Here is a 27549-nt window from a genome sequence, read left to right as displayed (position 1 = left end):
AAAAATTCAATTTTTTTGTTTAATAATTCTTTCTATGATTTCAGTATTAGTTTAGAAGTTGCAAGTTGGAGATCAAACGACCGTTATACCCAATAAAATATGTTATTCTACGCAGCTCTAATTGTGGCCCATGCTATTTACTTTACAGATGCAGTGGTGAGTTACTCTTTCAGTATTTATATCTAAAATAATCTACAATATTTCAATAAGCATTGTTACTTCTTGAATATATTTTTTTTTTGTTGCGCTTTTACAAATCTGTCAAGCTCGTGATATTTGGTTTCGTTTAGAATAATTTTTTGTAAAAATAGCTAAAGAAAAGAAAACGAAGAACAATAAACATATTTTCTCCCGCAAAAATCTCAAGGTTCTAATCTAACATTTTTCAGACTACAAATTTCAGATTATTTTTACAATCATAATAAAATTTGTGAAGACTTTATATTTAGCATAAATGACACTTCAGAGGAAAGCTTACCACTAATTAAATTCTGTCTTCAAAATGTTGGTCTAAATGTTCCTAGAAATATTATTCAAATTAAAGTTGTATCATATAACGGTATTTATAAGTTACCTAATCAAGAAAATGATAAGTTTATCCAGTAAGGAGGAATTCCTGGTTGAAGAATTGCCTATCTTCTGACCTAGTATTTTGGCGACACATTTAATCCTCCCTTATAGTATGATTGAAAAGAATTATTTATCTTACTAGACTGTACTTCCCAGGAGAGAGTCTCACTCCTTTATCAACAATTTCCTTCATCGAATTTATCTTCTTCATCTATTTACTAGAGATTAAAGAGAGTAAAAGCTATTTTATTGGAGAGTAAAAAAAGTTTTTACGCTCTTCGGCTGTTGCTCTTAAGTGAGTTGTAAATTATATTAAAAGACACTATTTTTAGATTATTCATTAAAATGTTGTGTGAACAAAGTTATTTTGAAGTGCCATCTAAAAATATATTACTATTTGATATATTTAGTATATAAATTTAATATATATTATTAAAATGCAATTAATATTTTTGTGTAACCAAGGATTTTTTTTCTAGGCGGAATTAAAAGGATTAACTAAAAGTGAATTGCTTGATCTCGAGAAGAAAACAATGGCCGAATGTTTATCTAAACATGGAATTGAGAAAAGTTTGTAAAAAAATAGGTTTTCTTTTAATAATTGTACATGTCTTGGGGAAGGTATTAGCTGAGTAGTTAGCGTGTTGTGGATTCCAAAGCGGAGATCATGGGTTCGAATCCAGCTGTTGGCCTTTAGATTTTCTCTTCCTAGCAACTCATTGCAGCTTACTGCCGGTTTTGCATGTAAAGAGAGAACACTGTTTGGAGGATGCTGTAGAAAAAGCACCAATAACCTCAAATGTTAATGCGCCTTTCAATTTCAGTAATTTATAACTCGTAATCAAAAATAAAATTGTAATCTGGTTTCAGGTGTGCATACAGATTATTTAAAGAACCAACCTCTTGATGTATCAAAGGAATTCAAGGTAATCCATAATTTGTTATAAATCTCTCTGTTTATATATTATTCAATTGGTTACTAATTATTATTTATTTATATATATATTACATTATATATTAATTATTATATATTACTAATTATTATTTATTATACATATATTAGTGCGCAATTGGCTGCTACGTCGGAGAAGTCGGTTATGTAAGTATCAATTTATGTTTATGGAAATATTTTGAAATAGGTAAAAACACAGTAATTGTATTATTCTTTCCGAAATTCAACAGGTCATAGATCGAAGGACACGATGGAGTGCCATAGAGGAAGTGCATGATATTGAGTACAAAAGTGAAGAGAATAAAGAAAAAGCTGCCCAAGTACTGAGAATTTGTAAAACTATTGGTACTTACGAATTTGTCAGCTTTATTTTTTATTATTTTTTGCAAATGGGAGATTAAAAATTTGAATTAATCTAATTTCTCTGTTAAACATAGTACCTGAAGTTGGTGAAGACTCATGCGAAGCTGGGTTCGCTCTATATTCTTGTTACATGAAAGAAGCAATAAAGGTATTCTAATTGTTAAGTTTTAGAACGTTACAAGAGAGAATTAATTCTATTTATATAGAAGCTCTTTGGACCAAGAACGGCTCCAGTTCCTTGAGTTTAAAGCGGTGAATCTAGGAGAACTTGCCCCATATTAGAATGGCCATTATAAGTGTTAATAACTAGGAATTGACCCATCTAACCAAATTTCGATTATACGTATAATTTAAATTCTAATTAATGAAAATTTTCCCCAAAACAAACGAAATTTACAACAAATGATTCCTAAGTTGTGAAATATGCTGAGGACAATACAGGTAATATCGAATTTAACTAAAATATAGTTACAATTAGACTGATCTTTTAAACGAATTACTTCTAATTGTTCCTTCTAAAGAATTTTTTTTGTTTTGTTTTCAGATTGATTTGCATCCTTGAAACAAAAAAATACTTCACATTATTAGCTGTTAATTATTTTAAATTATTTCATGATTAGTACACAAAATATTTTAAATACGGATGTTTTTTTTTTGTTTTTTTTATGTATAACTTGAAAGAAATATAGAAGCATTACTATTTTAAATTGATTTACTAAGTAAGATTTGCATTTAGTATTCATCAAATGGTGCACTGTTATGAAATATAATATTTAATCGTACATAGTAATCATTTTCATCGGTAAGTACCTTTTATTTTTTCTCCTCTATATACTTTCCTTAAAAAAGAGTAAAATTTAACTTGATTATACAAATGAATATTAATTAATAGAGGTTACAGAAGACATAAATAATGATGTGCAAAAGATGCAGTCGCTTAAAGTCCACTAATAATAATAGAGGGAAGGGATTAGCTATGAGGTTAGCCTACTGGACTCCCACGCGGAGGTCCCGGGTTCGAATCCAGCAGCTGACACTTAGATTTTCTCTTCCTATGAGCTTCTTACAGCTCACTGTCCGGTGATGGACAGAGTTGTCTGTAACGGGAGAACACTGTCCGGAGGCTGGTAGTGCACTGGAAAAAGCTCCGGGCGCCAATAACCTTATATGTTGACGCTCCTTAAATCATTAAAAAAAATAATTATTATAATAAATCAGTAAAAAAGAATTCTATAATAAATTGCAAAAATTATGTAGTAATTTTTAAACATATTACAAAATATCAACCAGATAATTTTGACTATGATTTTATAAAGAAATATTTTATATAAACCAACAAGCTACATAAAACATCTTGGATAAAATTCTTCGTTTCACTACCATATTTTTGTATTAATCTTGAGAAAATGAACATCTAGCCAATTATCTTTAAAAATTACGATTGCATCCTGATTGTTGCCAGAAAGTTCAAAGAAGTTTCACGGATGGTATTTATTCTGATTCTATAAAACATTTTCTGCCAGAATTGATCAGAACAGAATAACCAGCCTATATCATTTATTAGAAAATGTAAAATAAATAAAAATATTGGTATACTCGTTTTAACTTTTACTTTCACTCTGTTTTAATGAAAATAATGTATGTAATCTTTGACAAATATAAATTATTTAAAATACTGTCGGTTCAAATTACTTTATCTGTCCAAATTTAAACAGTGATCTGATAATTGAAGACTACAAATACAATATATAACAGTTTTCTACTTAAAGCATTCATTTCCAAATAATATTCCTTCAAGTTATTTACTTATTATATGGAGAACTATAAGCTTAAAAATAAAGGAAAATTAACTAAATTGAATGAAAGTGCTTTAATAAGAATGTGAAATTTTATATTTTTTGTTGCACTATAAGCAGGAGTCGAAATTAAAAGTCAACGTTTATTTTAAAGATTAAGTTAACTAATTTTTATTGACTTGAACTTTTTGAAAAAGTTTTTTGACTATATTCATCTGAAAAACATAATTCATTAAGTTTTAGGTTGATTCATTTTGATCAAATTTGACTGAAAATATTTTAAAGAATCCAAATATTAAATGAATCTTAAATTCATTAAAAATCGAATTTGAAGAAAATTCTTAAACTGCCAGTACTTCTTTATTAAATGGATTGTTCAATTTATCGTGAATGGTTCCTAGAGTTGTCTGTAAACTTCGTACAGTTAGGCTCTTTTTTATGGTTGTATTTCACTGTAATGAGTGTAATGTAAAGGTTTTACAAACTACATTATTGGTAAGAATTTAATTTAGTCAACTGTTCCGTTGATATTAATAGTGGTCAGTGAGTTAGAACCTTGAAAACCGTGGTAAAGAAAGTCTAGTGTTCGCTCCAGATTATTATTATTTTTTTACCTTAACTTTAAAGTGCAATCTAATTGAGTTTTCAAGGATGACCAAAGACTGCTTGTGCAGTTTTACGTCAAAGCATCATCTTTTTTTATTTTAACTTTTCCACAATTATAATTATACCAGTCAAGCTACCTTATAGAAGATTTAATTGGTTTTTAAATGACTAGAATCCTTGAAATAAATTACACCTACTCTCAAAGAACTTTTCTTTAATTTCAGTACTACCTGGCATTTTTAACAGAGCCCCGGATAACTAGCAGGCGAACCAGCATGTTTCTCTACGCTGTCTTGCTTGTCACCTGTACTGTTCTTTGTACCTATGCAGCTGTAAGTTACTATTTCACACCTAAAGCTTTCAATAAATGTAAGAATTCTACTTTATTTTAGTACGCTTAAAAAGAACGATTCTTAGATCAATAAAGACTTTTGTTAGGTCAAATTTAATATCCAAAGTTACTTGTAAAAAAATTTGAATTGGAGAGATTATTTTCATGTAAGCTTTAGCGCTTATTGTTAACTGTACTTGTACCTTTATGTACACCTAGAGCCAGAATTCCTCATTTATTTATTTAGCCAGTACCTATCTATAAAATATAATAGCTCTTCATTTCCTACGGTTCAATTTAATCTTTTAACTTATAAAACTTAAAACTTTACAAATTAAAGTACAAGTTTTCATGATTCTCTTATTAGGCAACACCACGCAATTAGGTGAAAGGTTTTTGGTTAAAATTGTAATTTTAAATTTTTGTTACAATCTCTAAAAAATGTCAACCATTTTCGCTAAATTATATTTCGTAAATTTTGCCCGTTATAGAATTTTTTTTATTACTGTGCAAGGGAAACAAACTTGGTAGAAGTCAAATTCTTCACACACTCAAATATGAATGTTACTACTGATGATGGCCGAAAATCTGAAATCTGGCACATAATATTCTCCTCCGATAATCTTCCTCGAATAATGACATCGTCAGTTAGGAGTTATACTGGTGTTTCTTCCATCTCTCTACAGAATCTGCATGTGCCATCACGTTCTTTTTTAAGAGTCTGAAGAGTTGACATTGCCCCAGGACAAACTTGTCAATTTGTGGAATTTATTTTTTACTTAAGCCGGGGCCAAGTTATAGTAGCCCAGAGGATCTTCACCTACCGTAAGACTAGGATGCTGGTCCAGAGCGTACCTCTGAAAAACTCTTCCTTCCTCTTCCAGCTCCTTTCTGAGAAAACCGTCCTTCAACTCACAGAAAACTCTTGGCTTCTTGAAACGGTTTTTAGCGCCATGATCTCATTCTCCTTTCTCCCGATATGCCCTGGCATCTTTAGGTAACTGCATTATCACTGCCCAGGATATTGTTTCTTAAGGCTACTTAAAACAGAAGTTAAGCGTTTGGATAGGAACCTAGCTATCGCAGAACAAAATAATCTTCTGATCCCAATGCCCCTATTAAATTAAACCGATCACATCCTAAGATTGTGCGAATTTCCGCATGTAAGAGATTAGGAAACTTCTGAGTACCTGATTCTTGGCCAAAAAAAACCTAGTCCGCTCCGATGTGCTTGACCCATCTGTGTGCTGCAATGGTTTGTATAACTCTGAATTTTCACCAATCAAAGACGTTAAAACTAATTTAATTTTATGTTAATTTCCAGCTAGATTTGAAAGGAATGACTAAAACTAAACTAGCAGAGCTTGAGGCAAAAAAAATGTCAGAATGTTTAAAAAAGTTTGGTGTAAATATAAGTATGTAAATTAAAAATATTAACAGCAATTATTATTTTCTTGCAACAAAAATTTAAACAATAAATCTAATTTCAGCTACGCTTTCTGGATATTTAAACGAAGAAAGTAATAATACTACAAAAGAATTCAAGGTAGATAATTTGTTACAGGCTCTTGTTGCAATTGTAAACAATTAATAATTATTTTTATTATTGTTCGACAGTGTGTACTCGGCTGCTTTACTGAAGAAATGGGTTATGTATGAATCAACTTAGAGAAATGGTTACTTAAAATTTTTAGAAAGAAATTTATTTATTTTTCTCTTTGTCTGATTTAAAGGGTAAAGATAACAAACCTCTGTGGGACATTATGGAAGAAGTACATAAAATTGAATATGAAACTAAAGAAGATAAAGAAAAAGCTTTGAAAATTGTGGAAACTTGTAAAACTATTGGTAATATTTCTATATGAATAAGAAAATTACATATGTAAGTTACACAATAAGAATTCCATTTTTCTTTTTTTTAATTGTTTTTACGAATAGTTCCCGAAGAAGCTGAAGATTCTTGTGAACTTGGATTCGCGATGCATTCATGTTATACGGCACAAGCAAGAAAGGTACTTTAATTACTAAATTTGTAAATTAGTGTATTTATTTTTATTACCACATACAACCATACGCGGAGTTAAATCCACTGACTAACAACTGGAGCCTATGACTTAATGACTAAAACTAATCTGTCCAAGTACATTTGGAAATCACATTTTATTTGGGAAGAAAAGTAAAAAGGACTGAAATTAACATTACTTTTGTAACCTATATGTAACCTATGTATATAACCTACATATGTACGCATATATGTTAACTGAACTTGGAAAGTTGTAGGTTTTTTTTAAATCATACGGATGTTATTATTAAGATAATAATAATAATATTGGCGTGTAGGCCAATATCTGGCTACTTCAAAATAGGATAGCTTTTCAAGACTAACTTACTTTCTTAAATTATATAAGTGAGTAGCATTAAACATTATATTGCATAAAAGATAGATTTTATTATTCATTAATCCAAGCCTGAAAAAAATATCACTTAATATAATCATGGCCTATCCAGGATACTAAAATTACTTAAACTCGTCTCTTGGCAATGATAAAAGTGTTGTATATTGTTTCCATTCATATTAAGCGACCATTTTAGCTCAACCTGGCTGGCAAAACCTTCTCAGATATTGGCCTTAGCGCTTGGTACTCTAGGAAAGGTTGATTGATTATTTCATTACCTGATACCTCACAATATGCTGGTCACTCATGTATTACCATCGCGTCCACTCCTGGCCCAATTTTCAACTCGCCTTCTTCTGGTATGTTGTTTCGGGAGGATCATCATTCACAATCCTTGAAAAACAGCATTTGGATTTACAGCCAATACTATCTTCGGGTGATATATGTCTAGGAGTATAAGGACCTGCTTGTCCAGTACTCTGTTTTTTTATAACATTGGGAATTTAATTCTAAACAAAGAGCGCTTTTAGAAGCGTTCAACTTTTCTTATACCACATTTAATTTAACTCAGTATTTCTCTTCTAATCTGTCTAATTATTAGTAAAGTAATCGCCTATTTTTTCAGGCGGGGCTTAACGTCCAACTACCATTTAGGTGTCGCAGGCGGAGACGACTAGCAAACATATTTTACTGTAAATTTCTTTTATTAACCATTAAATAAAATCCAAGGCTTAAGACCGGGAATCAAACCCAGTACCACAATGCATTTTAGCTTTGCAGGTCTCGCCTCTAACCTCTCGGCGCCTTAATCTGTCTAATTATTACCTTGGCTACTAAATTCAAAATAATTGACACTAAGATAGTACACATCGCATTAAAGAGAAATATTAGCTGTTAAAGACAATTATCGTTGCTATATTATATTGCTGTGATTTATATTTTAAAACGCCTCAATTTATTTTTTAATTTTTCAGTTAGGTCTGACATTGGAGTAGAGATAAGAATCAGAAGTTTAAAATAAAAATTGAAGAGGGCTGATAAAAATAACAATTATAATTTTAATGAAAAAGCTGCATAACAATAGCAACATTATTTACTAACTAATTATGTAGATGCATATGAACTGTATAAGTTATTTCTCATCATATTATCAACATTATTCAAATAATAAATCTGTATTAAATTTGTAAAATGAATTTTATTTCTAAAAACTTGTATTTTATTATTTAAAAAATTATTTTTGCGTAAGTCATTCAGCTTACCAGAATAATAGAGGAAATGAACATAATAATAGAGGAGAGAGACTAAAAATACTGCTAAGGAATAAAGGATGGTATTTTACTGCTTTGAACTTTTTTTAAATCAAGTATTACTTAAAATTTGGGATGCTTATTTTCTTTTTATTCGCTCATTGAACGTATTGAGCTATTAGCGTCAAAAAGAATCTTTAAATAAATTTCAGATTGAAAAATCCATCATAATATTAGCAAAGAAAAGTAAAAAAGTTAGTGTGTTTTGTTGGAGTAGCCCCCGTTGAGTTCCAAACAATCTCTCTGACATTGCATCTTTGCTCTGACCAGTGCACTCAAGCCTGTGTGTCCAATCACCCTATGATGGGGTCCCTTCAAACGACAACACTTTAGCTGAGGCTGATGAAACTAGATCACAACACTTTCTGTTGGATGTCCGGGGAACTTCCACAAGGCTATTTTGAACGACTAGCGCTCCGCGTGTTGCCTCGATCAGTCAGACTCAACACAACACACAGTCAGTGTGTACGATCACTACCTTAATATAGACTTAGTAGAGGTAAGTTTGATTACACGGGAAGAGGCAATAATTTTTTAGGGTAACTATGCTATTTCTTTTATTGTTTCAGAAAAAAATGAGCTATTATTTTAGCAGTGATTAAATACAATATTTTATTTATACACTTGTTATGGTATAGGTTGAAATAATCTGTTTGCGGAGTTACATGATAATAACATCGCATTTTGTTTGACATTACGGAGTTCAAGTTTGATAAGGAATTATAATAAAAAAACCGACGTCATATTTGTTATTTAATTAATCATTGTAGAAATTATACACCTTATGGTGTAATTAATGCAGAAATGGTAACAAATGCAAAGTAATTTTAGATTCAAACTTAACTTATAGGCTGGGAATAGATAGGTAACGAATAATTCGTTAAATATTTACTAGTACATTATACTTACGTCGCACCTTCTGGAGCCAATAATAACCGACGGTATAACCATTCGCGAAATGACACTTTAGGGACAAACTTGAAGTTTATTCTCCCCAATAGCAATTAGATAGGTAAATAGATAGATTGATAGATGACGAATGATTCGTAGTAGCACGGCCCCACTTATTTTGGCCTCACATTCATGCGCATGAGAATGGAAGCATTGTAACTGTTACGTTTTGAAACTGAATTCTTGTTTATTTCAGGTAATTTGAAAAATCTCAGTTTTGAAAGTTATAGTGTTGTGAGTCTGTGTGACTTTATATGTAATTTATAAAAATCCTACAACCGATTTTTGTATACTACTATTATGATAATTTGTAGAAGTAATACTGCTTTTCAAACATATTTCTGAGCAAATGCATTTTAATTGCTATTGGGGAGAATAAACTTTAAGTTTGTCTCTAAAGTGTCATTTCGCGAATGGTTATACTTACCGTCGGTAATTGACTACAGAAGGTGCAACTTAAATATAATGTACTAGTAAATATTTAAACTATTCTATGTTATGTACTTGTAATAACAGAGGAAAATAATGTAAATTAGACAACTCTGTCGCCTATATTTACATTGCTGAATTATTTTTTTTGTTTTAAAACTATATGCAATTTCAATGAGGTTTCAAAGTTGTTATACTTTTTTCTATCACTCGTAAAAGAAAATTTAAGGAATGTGCTGACTTTTCTTGAGTCCCACGGAAAATGTTTACTTTTATATAATACGAGTATAATACTTTTAGAAGGTCTTTTTGGGAGAAAAAAACATGATTTTGCACCAATGTATTTGTATTTGAATATTGTCAGAGCAGTTGCTGATTCGTACAGCCCTAGACAAATTAGTATTGATTACTTTAGAAAAAATATAATTTATGAAAAAATATTTCATCACTATTAATAAATCTGTAACACTTTCCACCGACGATCTATGGCCATGGTTGGCGTCTTTAAAAGCGACTATTTTATTTTGATTATTGTTTGTTTTTTGTGTCTAATATTTATAAATAAATTTTAAATAATAAATCTATAACACTATATATCTTATCTTGATATTAAAGGAAGTAGTGTTTCGTTTCAACCTCTACTACTAATCATACAGCATATTTTGCACTCGTGAACGATGTGAGAATGGAATTGCATTATCCACAGGAAGTTAATTTACATACAAGTTGTAAGCTATTTCATTTTTTGGGGAAAATAATAATTATATACGACGTTTTTGTTGCAAAGATCATATTGGTGAACAAATTTAAGTTTTTTTTTTGATATTTTATGAAATAATGTAATCAATTACTGTTATTAATCTAGAATCTCATAAGAAATTAAAGCATTGAATCTCCGTTATGCCAACAGTCACCAAAAGTTACACGAAGCTAATTCTTCGAAACATTAAGAAATGTCGATTTATTTGAAATTAGTACATTCATCATCCAAAATCGCCCCTCATTTACACCGAAACCATTTCGCCATGATTCAATTCATGAAAATCCTGTGATCTCGAAAGCTTCCAAGACCGACATTTTGGAAGTGGACGTCGTTCGGGAAGTAAACAACGTCTAGTCCGTCACCATAGCGTAAAAAAAGTAAGGTTTTTATTTAAAATAAAGATTGTTTATCTGAAAATAAAGATTCATTTAATTGAAAAATGGTAAATTTTTCCACAATTTAAATAAAAGTTTTCAGGATAATTTAAAAAGTATTGTTTTGAGGTCATTGTCGTGAAGAAATGTTTGTGTGATTGTACAGAATATTAATAATAAAAAAGGTCACAAGTCATTCTGAGGCAAACAAAATGCAAAACAAGATAAGAGAAATTAATATCTGGATGATATGGCGTTTCTTTATGTTGAACTGACTCCATAGATTACTTTTTAAACCACCGCTGAATTAGCCACTTTTTTTTCTTTTAAACCTCAGATATCTTAATACTATTTACAAAGGTATAAGAGAAATGATTCTCAAATACTTACCAAATTATGTTTAGCTATAAATTTTAGCTTTCGGGAACATCGCCAATTATCTTTATTCATTGTTCTGGGAAAATGGCTTCAACCTAAAGTGATCAAAGTTTATAGACAAACTTGAAAACATTTTTGGCAAAACCGTCGAAACTGACGGTCATTGCGTAAAACCGCACTTTGAGGTTATGGCTTGTGTGACCAACCTGTCGTTGGTGGTAGTGGTGACTCAACCTATCATCTGTTTCAGATTACTGTGTTCTCTGTCTTTGTCAAGTATTACTCTCTCTCTCTGTACAAAGTTTATTTTTATTTATTCATTTATTTTTATATTTTAAATTCTCTTGTTTTTTTACTTCGGCAAACTGATTTGGTACATCATTCCCAATGCTCATTTCGACTCTGTACTTCTTTCTATACTGAAGTTTAATGAAACCGTTCGAAGAAAGTGTTCTTTCTCAGACTTCTTTTTATAAGGATTTGGTTAATTTCAGTTCAATTTTAGATCAGATTACAGAAAACTGATCTCGAAAATGCAATTTGATTTTTCTAAAGCGTTTGATTATGTCAGCCATGACTTGCTTATTCAAAAAAATAAGTATATTTCAATCTGTGTACTTCAATGGGTGCAATCCTACCTTTCTAATCGCAATCAAGCTGTTTTTATTGTTAAATTTTCTTCTTCATTTCTGATGCTTCTGTTGTTCCCCAAGGTTCCTCTTTATCGCTCCTTTTATTCTTCCTTTTTGTTCTAGACTTTCCGAAAGTATCAAAATATTGTTCCCATTACATTTCACCTATCTTTTGTTCTTGCTAAGTTAGATCAAGCGGTTTTTTTTTTAACTCAATCCTAATTTAAATGCAGAAAAGGATTATCATTGTTAATCGACTTATCATTCGGTCAATATAACTTTATTCTGAATGCAAGTTAGTCCATATTCATTATTCTAGATTTGTAAATTATAAATAGTGTTATTAATATTCCCATCGTTTTAATAAATAACTCTGAAAGTTTATTTTTTTAAATATATAACAGTTGATGACCTCATAGTGGTCTGATCATGTCTAAAGTATCCTCTTTAAAGTATTCAGAATGCTTGGCCAATTAAAAATAAATGGGAATGCATTTCCAATATCTTTTCACTAAAGTTATTTCCGTCCCATTTTTCTTTTTTTATTATTATTGTATCATGCATGTTCGGTCGTGATCGTAGACGTTCGGCCAGTTTGGCTGGCTATGACTTCGCGCTGGTCAGCCCAACGCCCGCGCGCGTATTGACGTACGCATCCGCTTGTTGCACTTTAAGCTTTTCGTGTATATTTAAAACCTTATTCTTATTCTCTGAAGCTTTGTATATTCATATTTTAACTTATTTCTATGTTATTCTGTGCTATTCTCACGCTACAAAACTACCCCCTCTACCTTCTCTTAGACCACATGGTCACCTCCTTATCTACTGAGTGAGTCCGCTACTGACCAGCGTACTATACGCTTCTTGAGCCTGCTGTATTTGCTGTGCTTCTTACCGCCTCTCTACGCTGCTACGCTTCGCTTCCTCCGAGCCTGGGTGGTATACACGTATCATCACTCGATTGCATTAAGGAACATCACCCCTATTATTCTACGCTTCGCGGGCCACTCCGTGGACCCGCTTCCGGTGCAAGGTTCGTTCTCTCCTTACGCCTTTCCTGAGATTTCCCTCTGCCTCAACGCTACGCTTACCACACAGACACGCATATACAGTTACTATTTCCGCTTTTCTTATAGGCGCATAAACATTTACTATTTCCGCTTTCCCTAGAGACACTTATACCTTTAGCACTGCTCAGGAACTCCACTTCCGGCTGCAAGGGTTTTACTCATTCCTATATCTGCGCTACTATGTATATTATATATTTTCATGTATTTAATTGTGAACTATTTACGATTACTGTAAGCTGCTTCGCCACTTCCGGTTTATCCGCTAACACTTCGCTTCGTGGTGTCAACGCTCACGCGCTGGCAATGCATTATTTATGATGTACCGCTCGAGCACCATTTTACCACCAGTTACTATTGGATTATTATTGTTAAAACCATCCTTTAGAAGGCAGTGTATAACTCTAATAACCATTCCCTCAAGCTACCCTTCTTCTAACTCCATTTCTTGGTTTCAATTTAAATCAAACAGAAAGTACACAACATATTTCGATTAAGACATATCTATCTATTCCTCCTCTTGGAACCACTTTGTTCCATGAAGCCTTATTCATGCAGTTTCCCTCTGGAACTCTTTATCAGTGACCCTTAAAAAAATCCTAGGCATGAAATTCTTTCAAATAATCTCTTTTCGCTTATTTCCTCCAAACTAAGGAGTACAGTAGCAGGCAAAAATATATTAATTAAAATATGTATTTATATATTTATCATACTAATGGACAAAAGATGTTCTTTATTTTAATAATTATAGATAAATGTTTTATTATTACATTTATTTATTTGTCTGTAGGTACTAATATTAATTATTTTATTTGGTTTAATATTTTAATTAGGTTGGTTCTATATTTGCGTTTCTAATTTTTTAATTTTATTCGTATTTAGGGTACAATAATCTGGGGAATAAATGACTTTTTCTCTTTTACTCAAAAATAGATTTTGTTAGATTATCAAATAATACTTTCGAACTGTAATCGATCGTTTGAATATGAAAACAACAAAAATTATGATTTATTTGTCTAAATTTAAAATAGTGTAACATAAAAAAAAAATACTTGCAATTAACTTCAGAGTGTGGATCATTTTGTTATTTCTGAGAGATTGATCCAAATAAGATACTTCACTGCTTTTAACTCAGTAACTGAGTAAAAATAACTGAGGAAGAACACACTCTTTCTTCTAACTTTTGTGAGAGAAAGGAAACAAAATCTGTATATTCTTTAAAGCAATTAAAAAAGTAATTAATAAATTAGTCACTTATACGTGAAAATTATCTTAATAGAATGTGTCACGTAATTTATCCTATTGAAATTGTAATTATTTAGAAAACGCTTTGAAGATATTGAATTTAACTCTATTTTTATCAATATACGGAGGTAAATTTATTACATAATATAAACTAATGGCTCCTACTGGAGAGATTGTTATTAAATAAATCTATTTATAGACGTCAACAATGTGAGAGCTGAGTGACGAATGGGAGAACAGTATCTCGCATGTCATTGAACATTGCGCTGCCTAATCAGCATTTGTCTTTAAATCAATTTTCTTTGGAATCTTATAATTTTATTATAATACTTTTAGAAAGGAAACTAATACATATTTTTTTTTCCATTTTTAGATTTAAATCTTGTAATTTGGAAACTGTAACCTGAAACTTCTGCATGGAATGACTGTACATCAACAAACATTCAAGGTAAATATTGATTATAAATTTATTTGTGGTGGGAGATAAATGGAATTTGTTTACTCTAAGGTAATTTAGTCAAACGTGCTGTTAAAAACCATTCACTATATTATTGTGTTGTAAACTGTTGTTTATTTGTTTTGCCTTTCTATAAAAATGGAGCTTGAGTCGATAAAAATACATACTTAAACAATCTTGAAAAGATCTTTAACTCTTAATTTATAAATTTAATAATAATAATATTTTATTTACTTATAACACTTTACATATGTACACAAAAATAAAGAAAATTGAGGTTTAAGTTTATAATCCGTAAATTTGTAATAAAGAAATTTACGGATTATTACAAATTTATAAAAAATAGAATAAAGAATTACTCGAAATCCTTTTTTTTTTTCAAAAACGTTTACAACTCTTAATTACAAACTTTCATTTAACTTGAAGTTTTTACTAAATATTTTGTTAATTTCTCTATAACAAAAAAAGAAAACGGGAGAGCTCGTTTTATGTTAAAAGTGGCATGCATGTTAATTCAATTATCAATCTAACAATCAATTTAGAAAATATATGTAAAAAGTGGCTGTTTAGGAATAAAATCGTTAAAAGCTGTTTCCTCAAAAATCACAACAAAAAACGTAGTGTTAAAATATATTTTAAAAAAAAGTGACTGCAGTTTGTTCAAAAAAATGATTTCTATGTCAAGATTTGTTTTTTTTTTTGTGATTTTGTTTCTTCCATTTTTAATTCTTATAATTTTTTATTATTATTATTATCTATTAAATTATCTGACCTAAAAATTTTCAGTTACCGATTAAAATGACGTTAGCACATTTCTAATGTTATCAACAATTGTATAGTATAAATATTTATCCTTAGTGTTATCAATTATTCATCTGGGCGTCAGTCAAGTAGAATAGATGAGTTTACTTTCACTTATGTTTATTGGTTTAACTGCTGATATCATTTTACTCACATTTTTTACTTCCACTGGTGTATTCTTTACACTACGCAATTTTAAGAATACGTATTTCTATTTTTATTACAAAGAACGGATAATATCTCACATTTTTAAAACTACTTTTCATTTTTTTTTTAAATTTTTTTTTTAGGATGAAACCCAGGATATTTCGTAAAGTAATAGTAGAATATCTGGCTACTACAGGAATCTACCCAAAATGTTCAGAAAAGTTTTTAATAAAATCTGCTTTAACATTCAGAAGGACAATCAGCAGTAGCAATAATTTATGCAGATTATTTACTGTTAATAAAGCTGGAGATAGTTTAAATTGTAGAAGTGCTTCAAAATGGGCTCCAAATGTAATAAAATCACCAATAATGGATTATCCTATAACGGAGGGAACGATAGTGGACAGTATTTGGGCTCGGATAGATCAATGGATTGATAAAACCGCATTGGTAATTTGATTAAATTATTATTCTTTAGAATTTTAATGACACAATTAATTTAAAATTAATTATCTTTTTCATTCTGTTAGCATTGTTCTTAGGTTTTTGTGAAATACAATTATTTATTAGTAGAGGTTTGTAACTTTCCCATTTGTTGTTGTCCTACTTTACTGCTTTTCAATTTAATGTAAGGTTTATTTATATTAGCATGGAATAAACATTTATTGTGTGAATTTCATGAAAAAAAATAAACATTTCGCTTGATTCTTACATTGCTGCATTTTATTTTAAGATTTTTGTTCGTTTGGGTTTATAAGAGGGGAAGTATTGTTAGTGACGATTATTTAAACTTATATTTAAAAATATAGTCAGTACTACAGTTTTACTAAACCATTTTAAGTTGTGAAGTTGTAGTTGCAATGTCTCTTAGCCTGATGTATGAGTTTTGAAATAAACCTAAAGTATAACCTCTAATAACTTCTTCACTAAATGTATAAGAAGAGATCCTCAGCCGTAGAAGCTAATTGACAAAACATTTTTGTTGCTAACAGAAAATTGAAATGATAACCTTCCCCGATGCACTAGCGTAAAAGTGCTCTGACCAGTATCAAAGAGACAATTTGTGCATCAGTGTCTCTCCATGGTCCATCATCTCCATGAAGACCATCTACTTTAGGGACCGTATGCTAATGCTCCAAAAACTAGCTTGATATTACTTTTAAGCGTAGAACTATTTCTCCGTACAATCTTAAAGATGTTCAGAACTTGATGGCGGCGAAAGATTCACAGAAGTCCTCATGTACCTAACAAACCTCCAGTTTTATCTCTAGAATGTACCCTCTTTGTGAGCAAACATACTCTTGATTGCCATTTGTCACGAAAATGAATACGCTGTTCCTAACACTTGCCCTTAAAAGGGCGCCGAATTTGTTATTAATGAGATCCTACAATATTATGCATATTGATTTTTAGGTATGTGGTGTAACTGGAAGGACAATTAACTACAGCGAACTTCAGGACCTAAGCAATAGGGTAACCACTGCATTACTCACTGACCTTGATCTAACAGCTGGTCAAGTAATTGCCATGATACTTCCAAACATACCAGAACATCCGATAATGCTACTCGGTGCATTTGATGCTCGAATGATTGTAACTTCTATCAATCCAACGTTTACTGCTGGTAAGTTGCATATTTTAATATGTAATAACTTTTAACTATGATCTTTAATTTACCTAATTGATAAATGAACAAAATTAATGAATCCCATGTTTATTCGTTCAGTTATTTCGTCTGCGAATTTTATTGCAACTTCAAAATGACTTCTATTGCACTTTATTTTGCTATTTAATTGTTTAGTAGTGCAATCGTTTCTCCTCCTATCAGTTTGTACAATGGTATTTGTTTACTTCAAGAGTGACCAACCATTTGTAGCCTGGAGGCCAATGTTATGAGTTTTAAAGAAGACTGGGCATCCCATCCTCCAACTGATCAGTTTTACTGTCTACGTATTGATAATCATTATCAAAAGTTTTCCTTTTATTAAAAAATTAGAAGGAAAATTTACGACGCCCAACCCACTCAACGGCAGCTGAATTAGAACATTCTTCGGCATCAAGCTTCTTTAGAAGCGTCTGCCTTGGCCCTGTAATCTTCCCGTTTGGATAGTACGGCAACAGTTCTTTGCTCATGATACTCATAGGAATTAAGGCCTCCACTCCTATTCACACAATTCTTTAATCTGCATAGACATATCCTTTAAAATTGCTTTGTATGTTGGTTTTCTTTAATTTTAATTCCTTTTGCATATTGAAAGACCCACGTCGCCGTTTTTCTCCCTGGAACAAGGTGGAATTGGCTGAGGGAACTCTCTAGTTGTTATCTATTCCGGTTCATCGGTTAAATCTTAATGCTACTTAAGGGCAAGAGTTCTTAAAAAAAGTTTTCTTCTGGCCTAACCAATGATTATATCTCTGATTTATATCTGTTGGAGTTGCTATTTGTTTCAATCAGTCATACCAGATCTATAATCTTTCGATTGATGGTTATCTTCTTGTTTCTTGAATACCAGCCTGTTGATTTCCCAGATTTTTATATAGAGAATTTTTAGTCAATCTGTTATTCAGATCACCCATGGTTTGATCTTTCCCGCTGCATTCAGGAAATCATCTGTGGATAACTTAATCAAAATTTGATTCTTCTTTTTTCTACTACAAATAAAACAGAGCATGTTATCCTCTCTTCTATAAGTTCTTCGTCACCACTTTGTTCTACCTTGAGTGATCTGTAAATTCTTATTTAAGAAATACTTTTTCGCTTCAAAAGCCGTCCCTTTATACCAAAATTGAGCTGCTATCTCTCTCATTAGAAACACATTGCTTGTCTGGGACTAGACGTTTTTTGAAAGTGAATACCAGGTTATTGAGAGGATCCATGAGCTAACATTCTCACATTTCTTCTCTTTAAAGATCTATCCAATTTCAAAATTCTCCACGTTAATTTTTTAATAACAGATAACATCTACTGTATCGACCTTCCTTCACATTTGAACTGGACCAATTTCTCTTCAGATGTCACTTCGAATAATCCTGGGTATGCCAACCTAATCTTCTTCAATTTTTTTTTTTTTTAACGTTTTGCTCCTTCTGTTCTTTCTTCTAGATTACTGCCATTGTTTCTACCCTGTTCTTTCTATTTGTTAGCTGCTTCAGAAAAATGATAACTTTTTTTTTTTTTTAAGATGAAATCGCAGAACAATTGAAAGATGTAGGAGCTGTTGCAGCTGTAACTTTTCCCGAAAAAGTACCTACATTGATGGAAGCTGTGTCTAAATTGGATCAAACCAATTTTAAAATTATTGTCACACCGGACGTGGAAGGAAATAACTTTCAACAGGCAGCCAACAATGTTATACATTATTCGGATCTTGTTAAAAAAGAAATTGATCATCAAATGTTGAATTCATTAAAAATGAAGACAGTGTCGCCTCATGATACTATGTTTATACCTTACTCTAGTGGAACTACAGGAAAACCTAAAGGAGTTTGTCTTACTCATAGAAATATCTTAGCAAATAATGCAAATATGAAATATTTGCATTTTGTCTGGGAGACTACCAGTGAGTATGTTAAAAAACAATTATTTTTTTTTGTTCAATAGTAAAATTTTTATTTTATAATCTAAAAATACTGTTCATCTAAACATGTTGTGATCGTTACGGCGTAAACATTAAACAATTCAATAAACTTCCAATTTAAGTTATATCATTGGCATAACAAACATTATTTCTAGTGCTAGGAAAGTGCTGTAAATACTTTTAGATTCAATGGTTATTATTTAAACCATATTATTAACAAAGGCAAATTTCACAATTCATTTTATTCTCTTTATTTGAACACACTTAAAAATGTAAATTAAAATATAAAGGTAAGAGTAGTTAATTAATAAAAATTAAGACGATAGGGTAGCTCTAGTAGTTCTTTTTTTTAGAAAATAAGATCTATTTTTATCATTAATGCATTCCTCATCTATGCCTTCTGTCCCCAGCAGAACTTAAGTCATGTAAATTAACAGTGTTATCCAAAACAATTCTAAAATCAAATTAATTATTCAAATTAAACTGATAATGTTAGTGTAAAGCAAGTTTATATATAAAAAAAAAAAAATCATTCTGAAGAATGTTTGATGAATGAAAAAATCGGATGATGTTTAACAAAGTCGCGAATAAATTAAAAGAGAGTATGCATTCCGATTTATGCATTTTGTTTGAAAAACTTGGTGTTATGTAGATTGGTGAGCACAAATCGATATCAAAATTGATTTTCCGGACATTTCTTAATGTTAAATATTCTATTCGAAAATGAAGACTGCAAAAATTAAGGTTGTTGTCACAAAATAATACGAATTTTTAAAATTTTCATTAATTTTAGTTTTAAGCTGCAAAACTAAGTGTTGCTTAAATCTTAGTTTGTAATTTCACTCGGTTGTACAATTCTTCTCTTATTGGCAGCTAAAAGTGAATGTGTAAATTTTAATGTTTTATAAATAAAAGGGATAGTTTATTTAGAGGTTTTCTTAGTTTTCTAAGATTGAAATGCTATCTGGAGTAATATAACAGCATTTTTTTTTTTATTCTGATTTTGAAAACTTACTTTTACTCTTCAGATAACTATCAAGATGTAGTACCATTGCTGCTGCCTATATTTCATGTGTACGCTTTGACAGTTGTGTTATTTGCTAGTTTATTCAATGGAGCAAAAGTAATTACCTTACCGAAATTTGAAGAGAGAACTTTCTTGAATGCTTTAAAGGATCATAAGGTACAAGTTTTATGAAATTATTTAAATTAATATTATTCAACAGCTTGGAGAATAATCTGTACTACAAAATGTATGCGCTTACACATAGTATTTTGTTCAAAATTAGTTTAAATTCACCGATTTAACTGTTGAATTGATTCCTTCTCTCTACTTTGTCACTACTTTCTGTTAATTTATTCAGTCATTGTTAAGATAATCTTTTAATATATCCAGTTTCCAGCTAATCCTTCACCGCAGTGAAGTCCTAATTAATAAGGCATCTTGTCCTGTATTCAGTCTAAATATCCTTTAACTCGTTACACTTTACAACATCAAAATAATTATTTTCAGAAAGTTTTTGCTCGTAACAAAAAAAAAAAATTACCAAATGTGGATTAAGTACTTGAATGTATTGAGAGCTCCCGAGATTATTGGTCAGCTTCAGATTAAAACAAAAAAAAAAAATAAAACAAAAAATTAAAATCCAGCCTGGTGCTATTTAAATCACTAGAGATACTGTTGTTTCGGAGTGAGGATATTGTAAAGGGCTTATTTGTTTATTAAATACCATTGCCAAATTGCAAAATATTTTTACTGCATTAATTTTGACTTTTTTTGTTTTTTTGCAGGCAACAGTACTATATTTGGTGCCACCATTAGTTTTATATCTTGGAAACAGTCCATCCGTCACCAAAGAACATCTTAGTACTGTACGAACAATAGTCAGCGGAGCTGCTCCAACTTCTGAAAGTGATATTAAAAAAGTTATTGCTAAAGGATCTGAGAAATTAAATTTTGTTCAAGGTATTTAACAATTTTAAAATCATTAATTTATCATCCTACATTTTTAAAAATTGATGTTTTTTTTTTTTTTGCTTCTACTTTATTTTTTCCTCGTATTAATTGCGGATGACTCAAGCAATATTGCAATAAGAAGGGGATAAGTAAATATATGGGATCTGAATATAAATTTGATAACATTTTTTTAATTTTATTTTTGTAATATTGTATTTGCAGTCTGGAAAAAATTTGTAGGGACGTACAAATAAATACCTAAATGAATATTGAATATTTCAGGTTATGGCTTAACGGAAACATCACCTTGTATTTGTTGTGTTCCAAACGATGTGAGGCCATCTAATTTAAGTACAGTTGGATTTCCAGCACCAAATACCAAAGTAAAAATCACTGATTTACAAACTGGTCAAGCTGTAGGAGCCAATGAAGAAGGAGAGATATGCGCAAAAGGGCCACAGGTATTAAAAACTGTACAACTGTAGCAATTTAATTTGAAATTATCAGGGCAAAATTACTTTTAATTTCTGACAATAGATTTAAGGATTTTTAATTCAGTGTTCTGGATAATTTCGTAAAAGGGATTCCATAAAAACCCCATGAAATATTGTTTATTGGAAAAATAAGGTAGTTCTTGTACCAAGAACTATCTTAAACTATTAAAAGAACCATTAAGAACTATCTAAAACTATCAGTTCATAAAGAAAATGAAAAATTTGGGTATCAGGTAACAATAAAGGTATTATTAATTTGCTTCCTGCTAAAATACTCTTTAGACATCTATCAAACCACGACAATGGGTACAAGGTTTGTATTCTGAATCTTAGCTTATTTAATATTCTGATAAACGACGTATTATTCATATGAGAAGGTATTTTAGGAGTGAAAACGCTGCTGTACACAGACGATTTGGTGCAAACTACGTATTCGGCATCAAGTAGTAAGGTTCAAACATTTCAGAGCTATATCACAATTTACTAACAAATCTTTATATTTTGCTCGATATTACAGCATTGACCGAAGCAGTTAACTTGACTAGGTCTGATTTTAACTGTTATGTTGGTTTAGTACAGTTGACTATTTGCACTGGTGACATCTTGTTTTCTTCTTCGAATGTTAACATTCCTGAGAGATACTTCTTGTATTTCATCTACACTTGTAAATCGATTCTTCTAGCGAGACTTTTGAATCGATACTTCTCAGTTAAAATTGGTCTGCTATTTATAAAAATTGTAGCGCCATCTTACCCCTAACTAAATTAAAAGTAGTTAGTAATGGCAGTTAGAACCCTTTGTCTATTTGCCTGCCCAAGTAAAGAGGACTTAGTCCAGGAAAAGTTTTGTTTTTTAAGGAAAAAGCAGGGCTTAGATCTGGGCGAAAGCATGTTACCTTTCTGGTAGTACTCGTAATACTGCCTTTTTATAGGCTAGTATCTGTACAGCATTAGTTCATGCTGCTACAACTGTCTAAATGGTGCAATAGGAATTATTAAGACGTGGACTTTGGAAAAATATTTTGTGGTAAATTCTTTCCAATGTTGAATTTAAGCACTTTTATTTCTCTCTCTCTTTAAAAAAAAATATCTGAAGTTGTTATTTATTACAACTCAAATTGGCGCTTAACGGTGCATTGAAATTACATTCAAATACATTAATTACTCTGGATTCTGCTACAAGAACCACAAAATCAGCCTTTCTAGAAAATATCAAGGAAATGAAGCGAAGGTTTGCGAAGGGAAAGCAGAAATAGTGGCCTGAAAAAAGCTGCATGTCTATTTACAAAAGCGCCAGCGAAGAATTGGAGCTGACGTTCCTAACTTCACCTTACGATTCGTCGAGGACTAGCTTTTTCAGCTCTTTTTTTCAGAAAATATGCGAGGCATAAAGCACTGAGATATTTTGGTGGAGCAACTTCATTCAGAATATTTAAGGAGCTTCGGGAGACAGGGTGTGTGGTTTTTCCTAATTGCTGATTTTCCGCTGGACCTGGAGCTTGCTTGGAGAACCTGGATAATTATTTAGTAAAAGAGGAATGATTTCTACTTAAAATACTCTATCTATTTACTTTAAAATGTGGGTTCTAGAAGGGGTACGGAATTAGCATAAAGAAGTTAATATCGCTAATTGCTTGCTCCATCGCTTTTCATAGTAAAGGACCGGATTGAGTGTTTCATTACCTGGGGAGAATAAGCAGAATAAGCAGTTTTAATTAACAACAGTTAGAGCACAACAGAATGGATGCACTGCAAAAACTGAAAAAAAAAAACTGTTTTCAACATTAAGTTTCTTACAGTCCTAATGACGTTTCCTAAAACGTCATTTAAAGAGTTCAGAGTTTCACTTCAGTTGTTGAGAGATAAAAATTAACAAATATTAATAAGATATAATTATCAGTCTTATTAATACTAACATGAATTTTATGAATTGTTAATAATTTATAAATGTTTATTCTAGGTTATGAAAGGTTATTTAAATAATCCAAAAGCTACTGAAGAATGTATTGATAGTGATGGTTGGTTTCACACCGGGGATATTGGATATTATGATGAACAGAAATTCTTCTATATCACAGATAGGTTGAAGGAATTGATAAAAGTCAAAGGTTTTCAGGTAACTCAAAACTTTGTGCAATTGTACATATTTTATGTAAGATTAAAAATCAATAGTTTGTTCCTATTTCTTCTTAAAGGTTTCCGCTTTGTACAGTTCGTGGAAATCATTATAATACAAATTATTAAAATATCATTGTTTTTTTTCGTTTAAGAGAAAATTTATAAATTGGAAGAGTTAAATAAGAATCTATAAAAATAAAGTCATATTTTAAAGACATTTTTTAAAGGTTAAAAGTAATTATTTAAAGGTTTTGCTTTGATTAATTAGTTTAATCAATTTTTCATCTCACAATATTTAATTCATTCTAACCATTATTTGTTAAATAGTTAGGTTCCATTCAAATTAACCTGTTAAGTGCGTTCGACGTGTATACTCGTGAAAATTATAAAATTGCCATTAACGATAAAAACTTGAAATTTTAATAAAATACAATAAGAATATTTGGTGAGATGTTTCCTTTATCTTACCAATACGTAGAACTGCTGAGTATCTTATACGGAGTGTGTGGTGGGAGTCAGCCAAATGATAAGTGGTTGGTACATGTTTGGTCTCCGCATTAGAGATTGGGAATTACGCACACAAATAGAAGCTCTTTTTGCCTTAGATAGAGGTTCAGACCTCAGTACGAGCATGATTTCATTTTGCACAGAGTACAAAGCACTTTTCTTCCTTGTAAAAACTCTTGCGTCCCTAGTTAACTAGACAATGCTTAACGTGAAGCGGTGCAAGATTTGGAATGAGCACAGAATGCTCTGTAATCTCAAGCCCCCAGAGATTGCAGAAAAAGTGCTTGCAGTGACTATTACGACGTCGTAAACTTTTGATTGTTTTGCCCAGCGTTCGACGTGTATACACGTCATTGTCTGATTTTAATTCCGCACATTGTTGGTGGTTTTTAAAACTAAATTCCATGCTTAACTAATTAAGAAAATATTTGTCCAACTGAGGTTATCTGGGCCGGATTTATAAATTTATTTGTTATAAACAAGGGTATTCACTTAATCCTAAAGTACTAGGTAATTTGTTTTTGTTAAATTGATGTCGAACATTACAATATAAATAAAAGTAAAGTAATCGCTTATTATTTCAGGCGGGGCTTAACGTCCAACTACCAATTGGGTGTCGTGGTGTCGTTATACTTTACTATAAACAATTTTTTTCTAACAAATAAAAAGCAGTCATACGCGGTATTTGAACTAGGGATCTTACAAAGCCACGCTCTTGACCACTAGACCAACATCCGCCCCACATTGCAACATAATTACGTTACCCATTTAACATAATTTCTATCTACATTTGACTATATTTTCCTTGCTCTTATTTTCATTCATACACAAAATTTTGTGTAATGTATGATATCAGTGCTTTTGTAACCTACAGATTACGAAATGCCTTAAGTTTTCGATTTTGATGATCATTTGACAAACCAAATTTTTTTAAAAAAAGTTTTAATGATGATATAGAAGAAATTGTCGAACTGACAGAATTTTGATCAATGTTTAGCTCTCATAGACAATAAATTACAATTAAAGAAACTTTAAAGCAAATAATATTTTCAGGTCGCTCCTTCAGAAGTAGAAGGTGTATTGCGCGAACATCCCGATATTCAAGATGCTGCTGTAATCGGAGTACCGGATGAAAAACTTGGAGAAACACCAATCGCATTTGTTCAGACTCAAATAAAAGATGAAACAATTATTGTAAATAGTTTAAATGAACATTTAAAAAAGAAATTAGCCCAACATAAACATGTTTCAAAATATTTTTTTGTTGACAGTATCCCTAAAAGTGCAGCGGGTAAAATTCTTAAAAAAGATCTTAAAGCTTTGTATTTGAGCTTGACTGGATAGAATTTTTCTTAAGGTATTTATCATTTAAAAATTGAAACATTATATACATAAATAACTATGAAAGGTAGGGATGCCAATGTATGATTGAACTTACCTTTTTACAATTTTATGTTGTGTTGTTTAAGTTTACAAATGTTATTTATGTTAAAAAAATAAAATAAAATAATAATGAGCGAATTCAATTTTTAAGACTTATTTTAATGTTAATTCATTTTTGTTTTAAATTTTTTAAAGTTTTCTTATTATTTAAGGAGTTAGTATTCATGGCATATCCACTGCATTATTTTTAATTGTTTAACAAATAAACAAATTTTTGTATATTTGCACAAATAATAAGATGTTTGTTTTAATAAAAAGCTGTAATTTAGTTTTAGAGAATTTTTCGTTCTGCCCTGCTTTTTGGTCTATTTATAATAAATTAATGAAGTTTTTTCTGGTTTAGATTGGTTACTTCAAACATTTAACTAGTGTTTTATTTTATTATTTTGATATTAATAAACACCTTCATTTGGAGTACAAGAGAAAGTAAGATTATTTGCGTGACTTTTTCTGCATTCTTAAAATTTTTACATTTATCAAATTTCATTTCATAAAAAAAAACTTCTTTCATTTCAAACAGCATTGAAAGTTGCTCTCATTATAAAGACCTGGGTTTGGTAAAGCGCTTTCATTGCGGCACTCAATGACTGAATTGCAAAATCCTGTTTTTTATAAAATTAATCCCTGTAAAAAACTGGATTAATTCATATGTAAGGCAACATATTATATATATATTAAAAAATAGATTCAATTCTTAGCTAAATGTTTGAATAGAAAAATAGATTTAACAGAAAAGAGAAATTTGGGAAAAGAGATTTACAGGAAAGTACAATCTGAATCTATTATGTTGCAAAAATCTGTAATAAATTAATAGATCAACAACAAAAAGATTTTGAACCTTTAATTTTAATGTTAATTATTATTATTTTAATTTTAATTAATGCGCCGCGCATACAAATAATGTAATTTTTGGAAGATGTTCTTTACTTAATGACGATCCTTTTTCGCATAGTGAGTTGTAGGAAGAAGAGAAAAACTGGCCTAAAATTAAAAGTGGAATCTTTGAAAAATATTGCTATTTAAAAACATATTAGATCTTTTAGATAATAAATTATCAATCTAAATATTTACTCATTTAAAAGCTAGATTTTACTGTCAGATTTGCATTCTTTATTTGGGAATCTGAGACACCGCCACAGTGAGCTAATTAACCAAAAGATGCTAGAATATGGTTTTCTTAACACAAAAAGTGATTCTGTTTAAAAGTTGTTATAAGAAAAGATAATTTGCACAGATTCCCTAGCAGTTATTTAATGAACGATTTTAGCTGAAGTTCTTTTAAGAGCCAACAGAGTTCAGGAGCATACCATTCCTGAATGATAATAATAGTTGTTTTAGTTGTTTATTTACTATTAACGATACATCTAGGGTAAAAAGAAAAGAAAAATTGCACAGTAGAAATTTTGGCATCCTTTTCAATTCCCACCATTAATGTATAGTTGATAATACTGTAAATTTCACAGAAATTATATTTTAAATAAAAGCTAAAATCTGGAATCAACCTAAATTTAATTTTTAAGAGCAAATTTCAAGTAAAACTGTTGGGTTCAGAGATGAGTAACTACCGTAGCAAATTTCAGGAAATTAGCCGGAGTGAAGCAACTCGTGCTACATTATTTTTTTCCTTTTATGTGAAACCTTATGCTTCAAATTCGAAAATTGATTTTAAACAAAATATTCATCTTAAATTCTGACAGTGGTTTCTAAATAAAACTGAACTTTAAACATTTGTACAATTCTGAATGACTTTTTTCTTTATCTCCATGAGTAAGCATAAGCGAATGAAATTTATAAAGAATGTTCTCTAAATGTCGAAAAAATTCCTTAATTAGATTATTTCAAAATATAATAGTTTTCGGATGGAAAATCGACACTAATTTAGGGT

General features: G+C 30.6%; 3 protein-coding genes and 1 long non-coding RNA gene across 7 annotated transcripts; 3 read left to right on the top strand and 1 right to left on the bottom strand.

The window, feature by feature from the left end:
- Positions 1–2667, top strand: LOC141453666 (uncharacterized). The gene is made up of 7 exons (XM_074127147.1): positions 1–156; positions 1050–1140; positions 1441–1496; positions 1634–1669; positions 1753–1867; positions 1960–2033; positions 2430–2667. The coding sequence occupies exons 1-7, from the start codon at positions 100–102 to the stop codon at positions 2445–2447; spliced, it is 447 nt and encodes a 148-aa protein (XP_073983248.1). The 5' UTR covers positions 1–99; the 3' UTR covers positions 2448–2667.
- On the bottom strand, positions 2435–11428 carry LOC141453667 (uncharacterized). Of its 2 annotated transcripts, XR_012458116.1 has the most exons (4): positions 11232–11428; positions 9234–10877; positions 7293–7407; positions 2435–3064 (listed from the first exon to the last, which is right to left on the bottom strand). It is a non-coding gene; the product is annotated as an uncharacterized lncRNA (long non-coding RNA). The 2 variants fall into 2 exon arrangements; XR_012458115.1 differs by lacking the exon at positions 2435–3064 and having other exon boundaries at positions 7056–7407.
- LOC141453664 (uncharacterized) lies at positions 4512–8206 on the top strand. The gene is made up of 7 exons (XM_074127146.1): positions 4512–4619; positions 5943–6033; positions 6109–6164; positions 6236–6271; positions 6352–6466; positions 6557–6630; positions 7989–8206. Exons 1-7 carry the CDS (start codon positions 4563–4565, stop codon positions 8007–8009), a joined length of 450 nt encoding a protein of 149 aa, XP_073983247.1. The 5' UTR covers positions 4512–4562; the 3' UTR covers positions 8010–8206.
- LOC141453661 (uncharacterized) lies at positions 8529–25933 on the top strand. Of its 3 annotated transcripts, none has more exons than XM_074127143.1 (10): positions 8529–8823; positions 14537–14611; positions 15712–16018; positions 16982–17192; positions 18751–19128; positions 20175–20329; positions 20938–21112; positions 21386–21564; positions 23557–23712; positions 25275–25933. In XM_074127143.1, the coding sequence occupies exons 3-10, from the start codon at positions 15713–15715 to the stop codon at positions 25563–25565; spliced, it is 1851 nt and encodes a 616-aa protein (XP_073983244.1). In that variant the 5' UTR covers positions 8529–8823; positions 14537–14611; position 15712; the 3' UTR covers positions 25566–25933. The 3 variants fall into 3 exon arrangements, with proteins under 3 accessions (XP_073983244.1, XP_073983243.1, XP_073983245.1); XM_074127142.1 differs by having other exon boundaries at positions 8529–8863; XM_074127144.1 differs by lacking the exon at positions 8529–8823 and adding an exon at positions 12688–12884.
- The last annotated feature ends 1616 nt before the right edge of the window (positions 25934–27549 follow it).

The sequence above is a fragment of the Rhodnius prolixus genome, unplaced genomic scaffold (genome assembly GCF_049639745.1).
Source record: "Rhodnius prolixus isolate KJV_2025 unplaced genomic scaffold, Rpr scaffold_3, whole genome shotgun sequence".
NCBI classification, from domain to species: Eukaryota; Metazoa; Arthropoda; class Insecta; order Hemiptera; family Reduviidae; genus Rhodnius; species Rhodnius prolixus.
The sequence above is the reverse complement of the archived record's forward strand: the minus strand, read 5'-3'. Positions and strand labels throughout refer to the sequence as shown.

Bases quoted from the DNA above. Each gene is read 5' to 3' on its own strand.
- LOC141453666 (XM_074127147.1), top strand. From the start codon at position 100: ATGTTATTCTACGCAGCTCTAATTGTGGCCCATGCTATTTACTTTACA. The intron at 1,141-1,440 runs GTTTGTAAAAAA...ATCTGGTTTCAG, and splicing joins TAAACATGGAATTGAGAAAA to GTGTGCATACAGATTATTTA. The intron at 1,497-1,633 runs GTAATCCATAAT...TACATATATTAG, and splicing joins ATGTATCAAAGGAATTCAAG to TGCGCAATTGGCTGCTACGT.
- LOC141453664 (XM_074127146.1), top strand. From the start codon at position 4,563: ATGTTTCTCTACGCTGTCTTGCTTGTCACCTGTACTGTTCTTTGTACC. The intron at 6,165-6,235 runs GTAGATAATTTG...ATTGTTCGACAG, and splicing joins ATACTACAAAAGAATTCAAG to TGTGTACTCGGCTGCTTTAC. The intron at 6,467-6,556 runs GTAATATTTCTA...TTTTACGAATAG, and splicing joins GGAAACTTGTAAAACTATTG to TTCCCGAAGAAGCTGAAGAT.
- LOC141453661 (XM_074127143.1), top strand. From the start codon at position 15,713: ATGAAACCCAGGATATTTCGTAAAGTAATAGTAGAATATCTGGCTACT. The intron at 21,113-21,385 runs GTATTTAACAAT...TGAATATTTCAG, and splicing joins GAAATTAAATTTTGTTCAAG to GTTATGGCTTAACGGAAACA. The intron at 23,713-25,274 runs GTAACTCAAAAC...TAATATTTTCAG, and splicing joins TAAAAGTCAAAGGTTTTCAG to GTCGCTCCTTCAGAAGTAGA.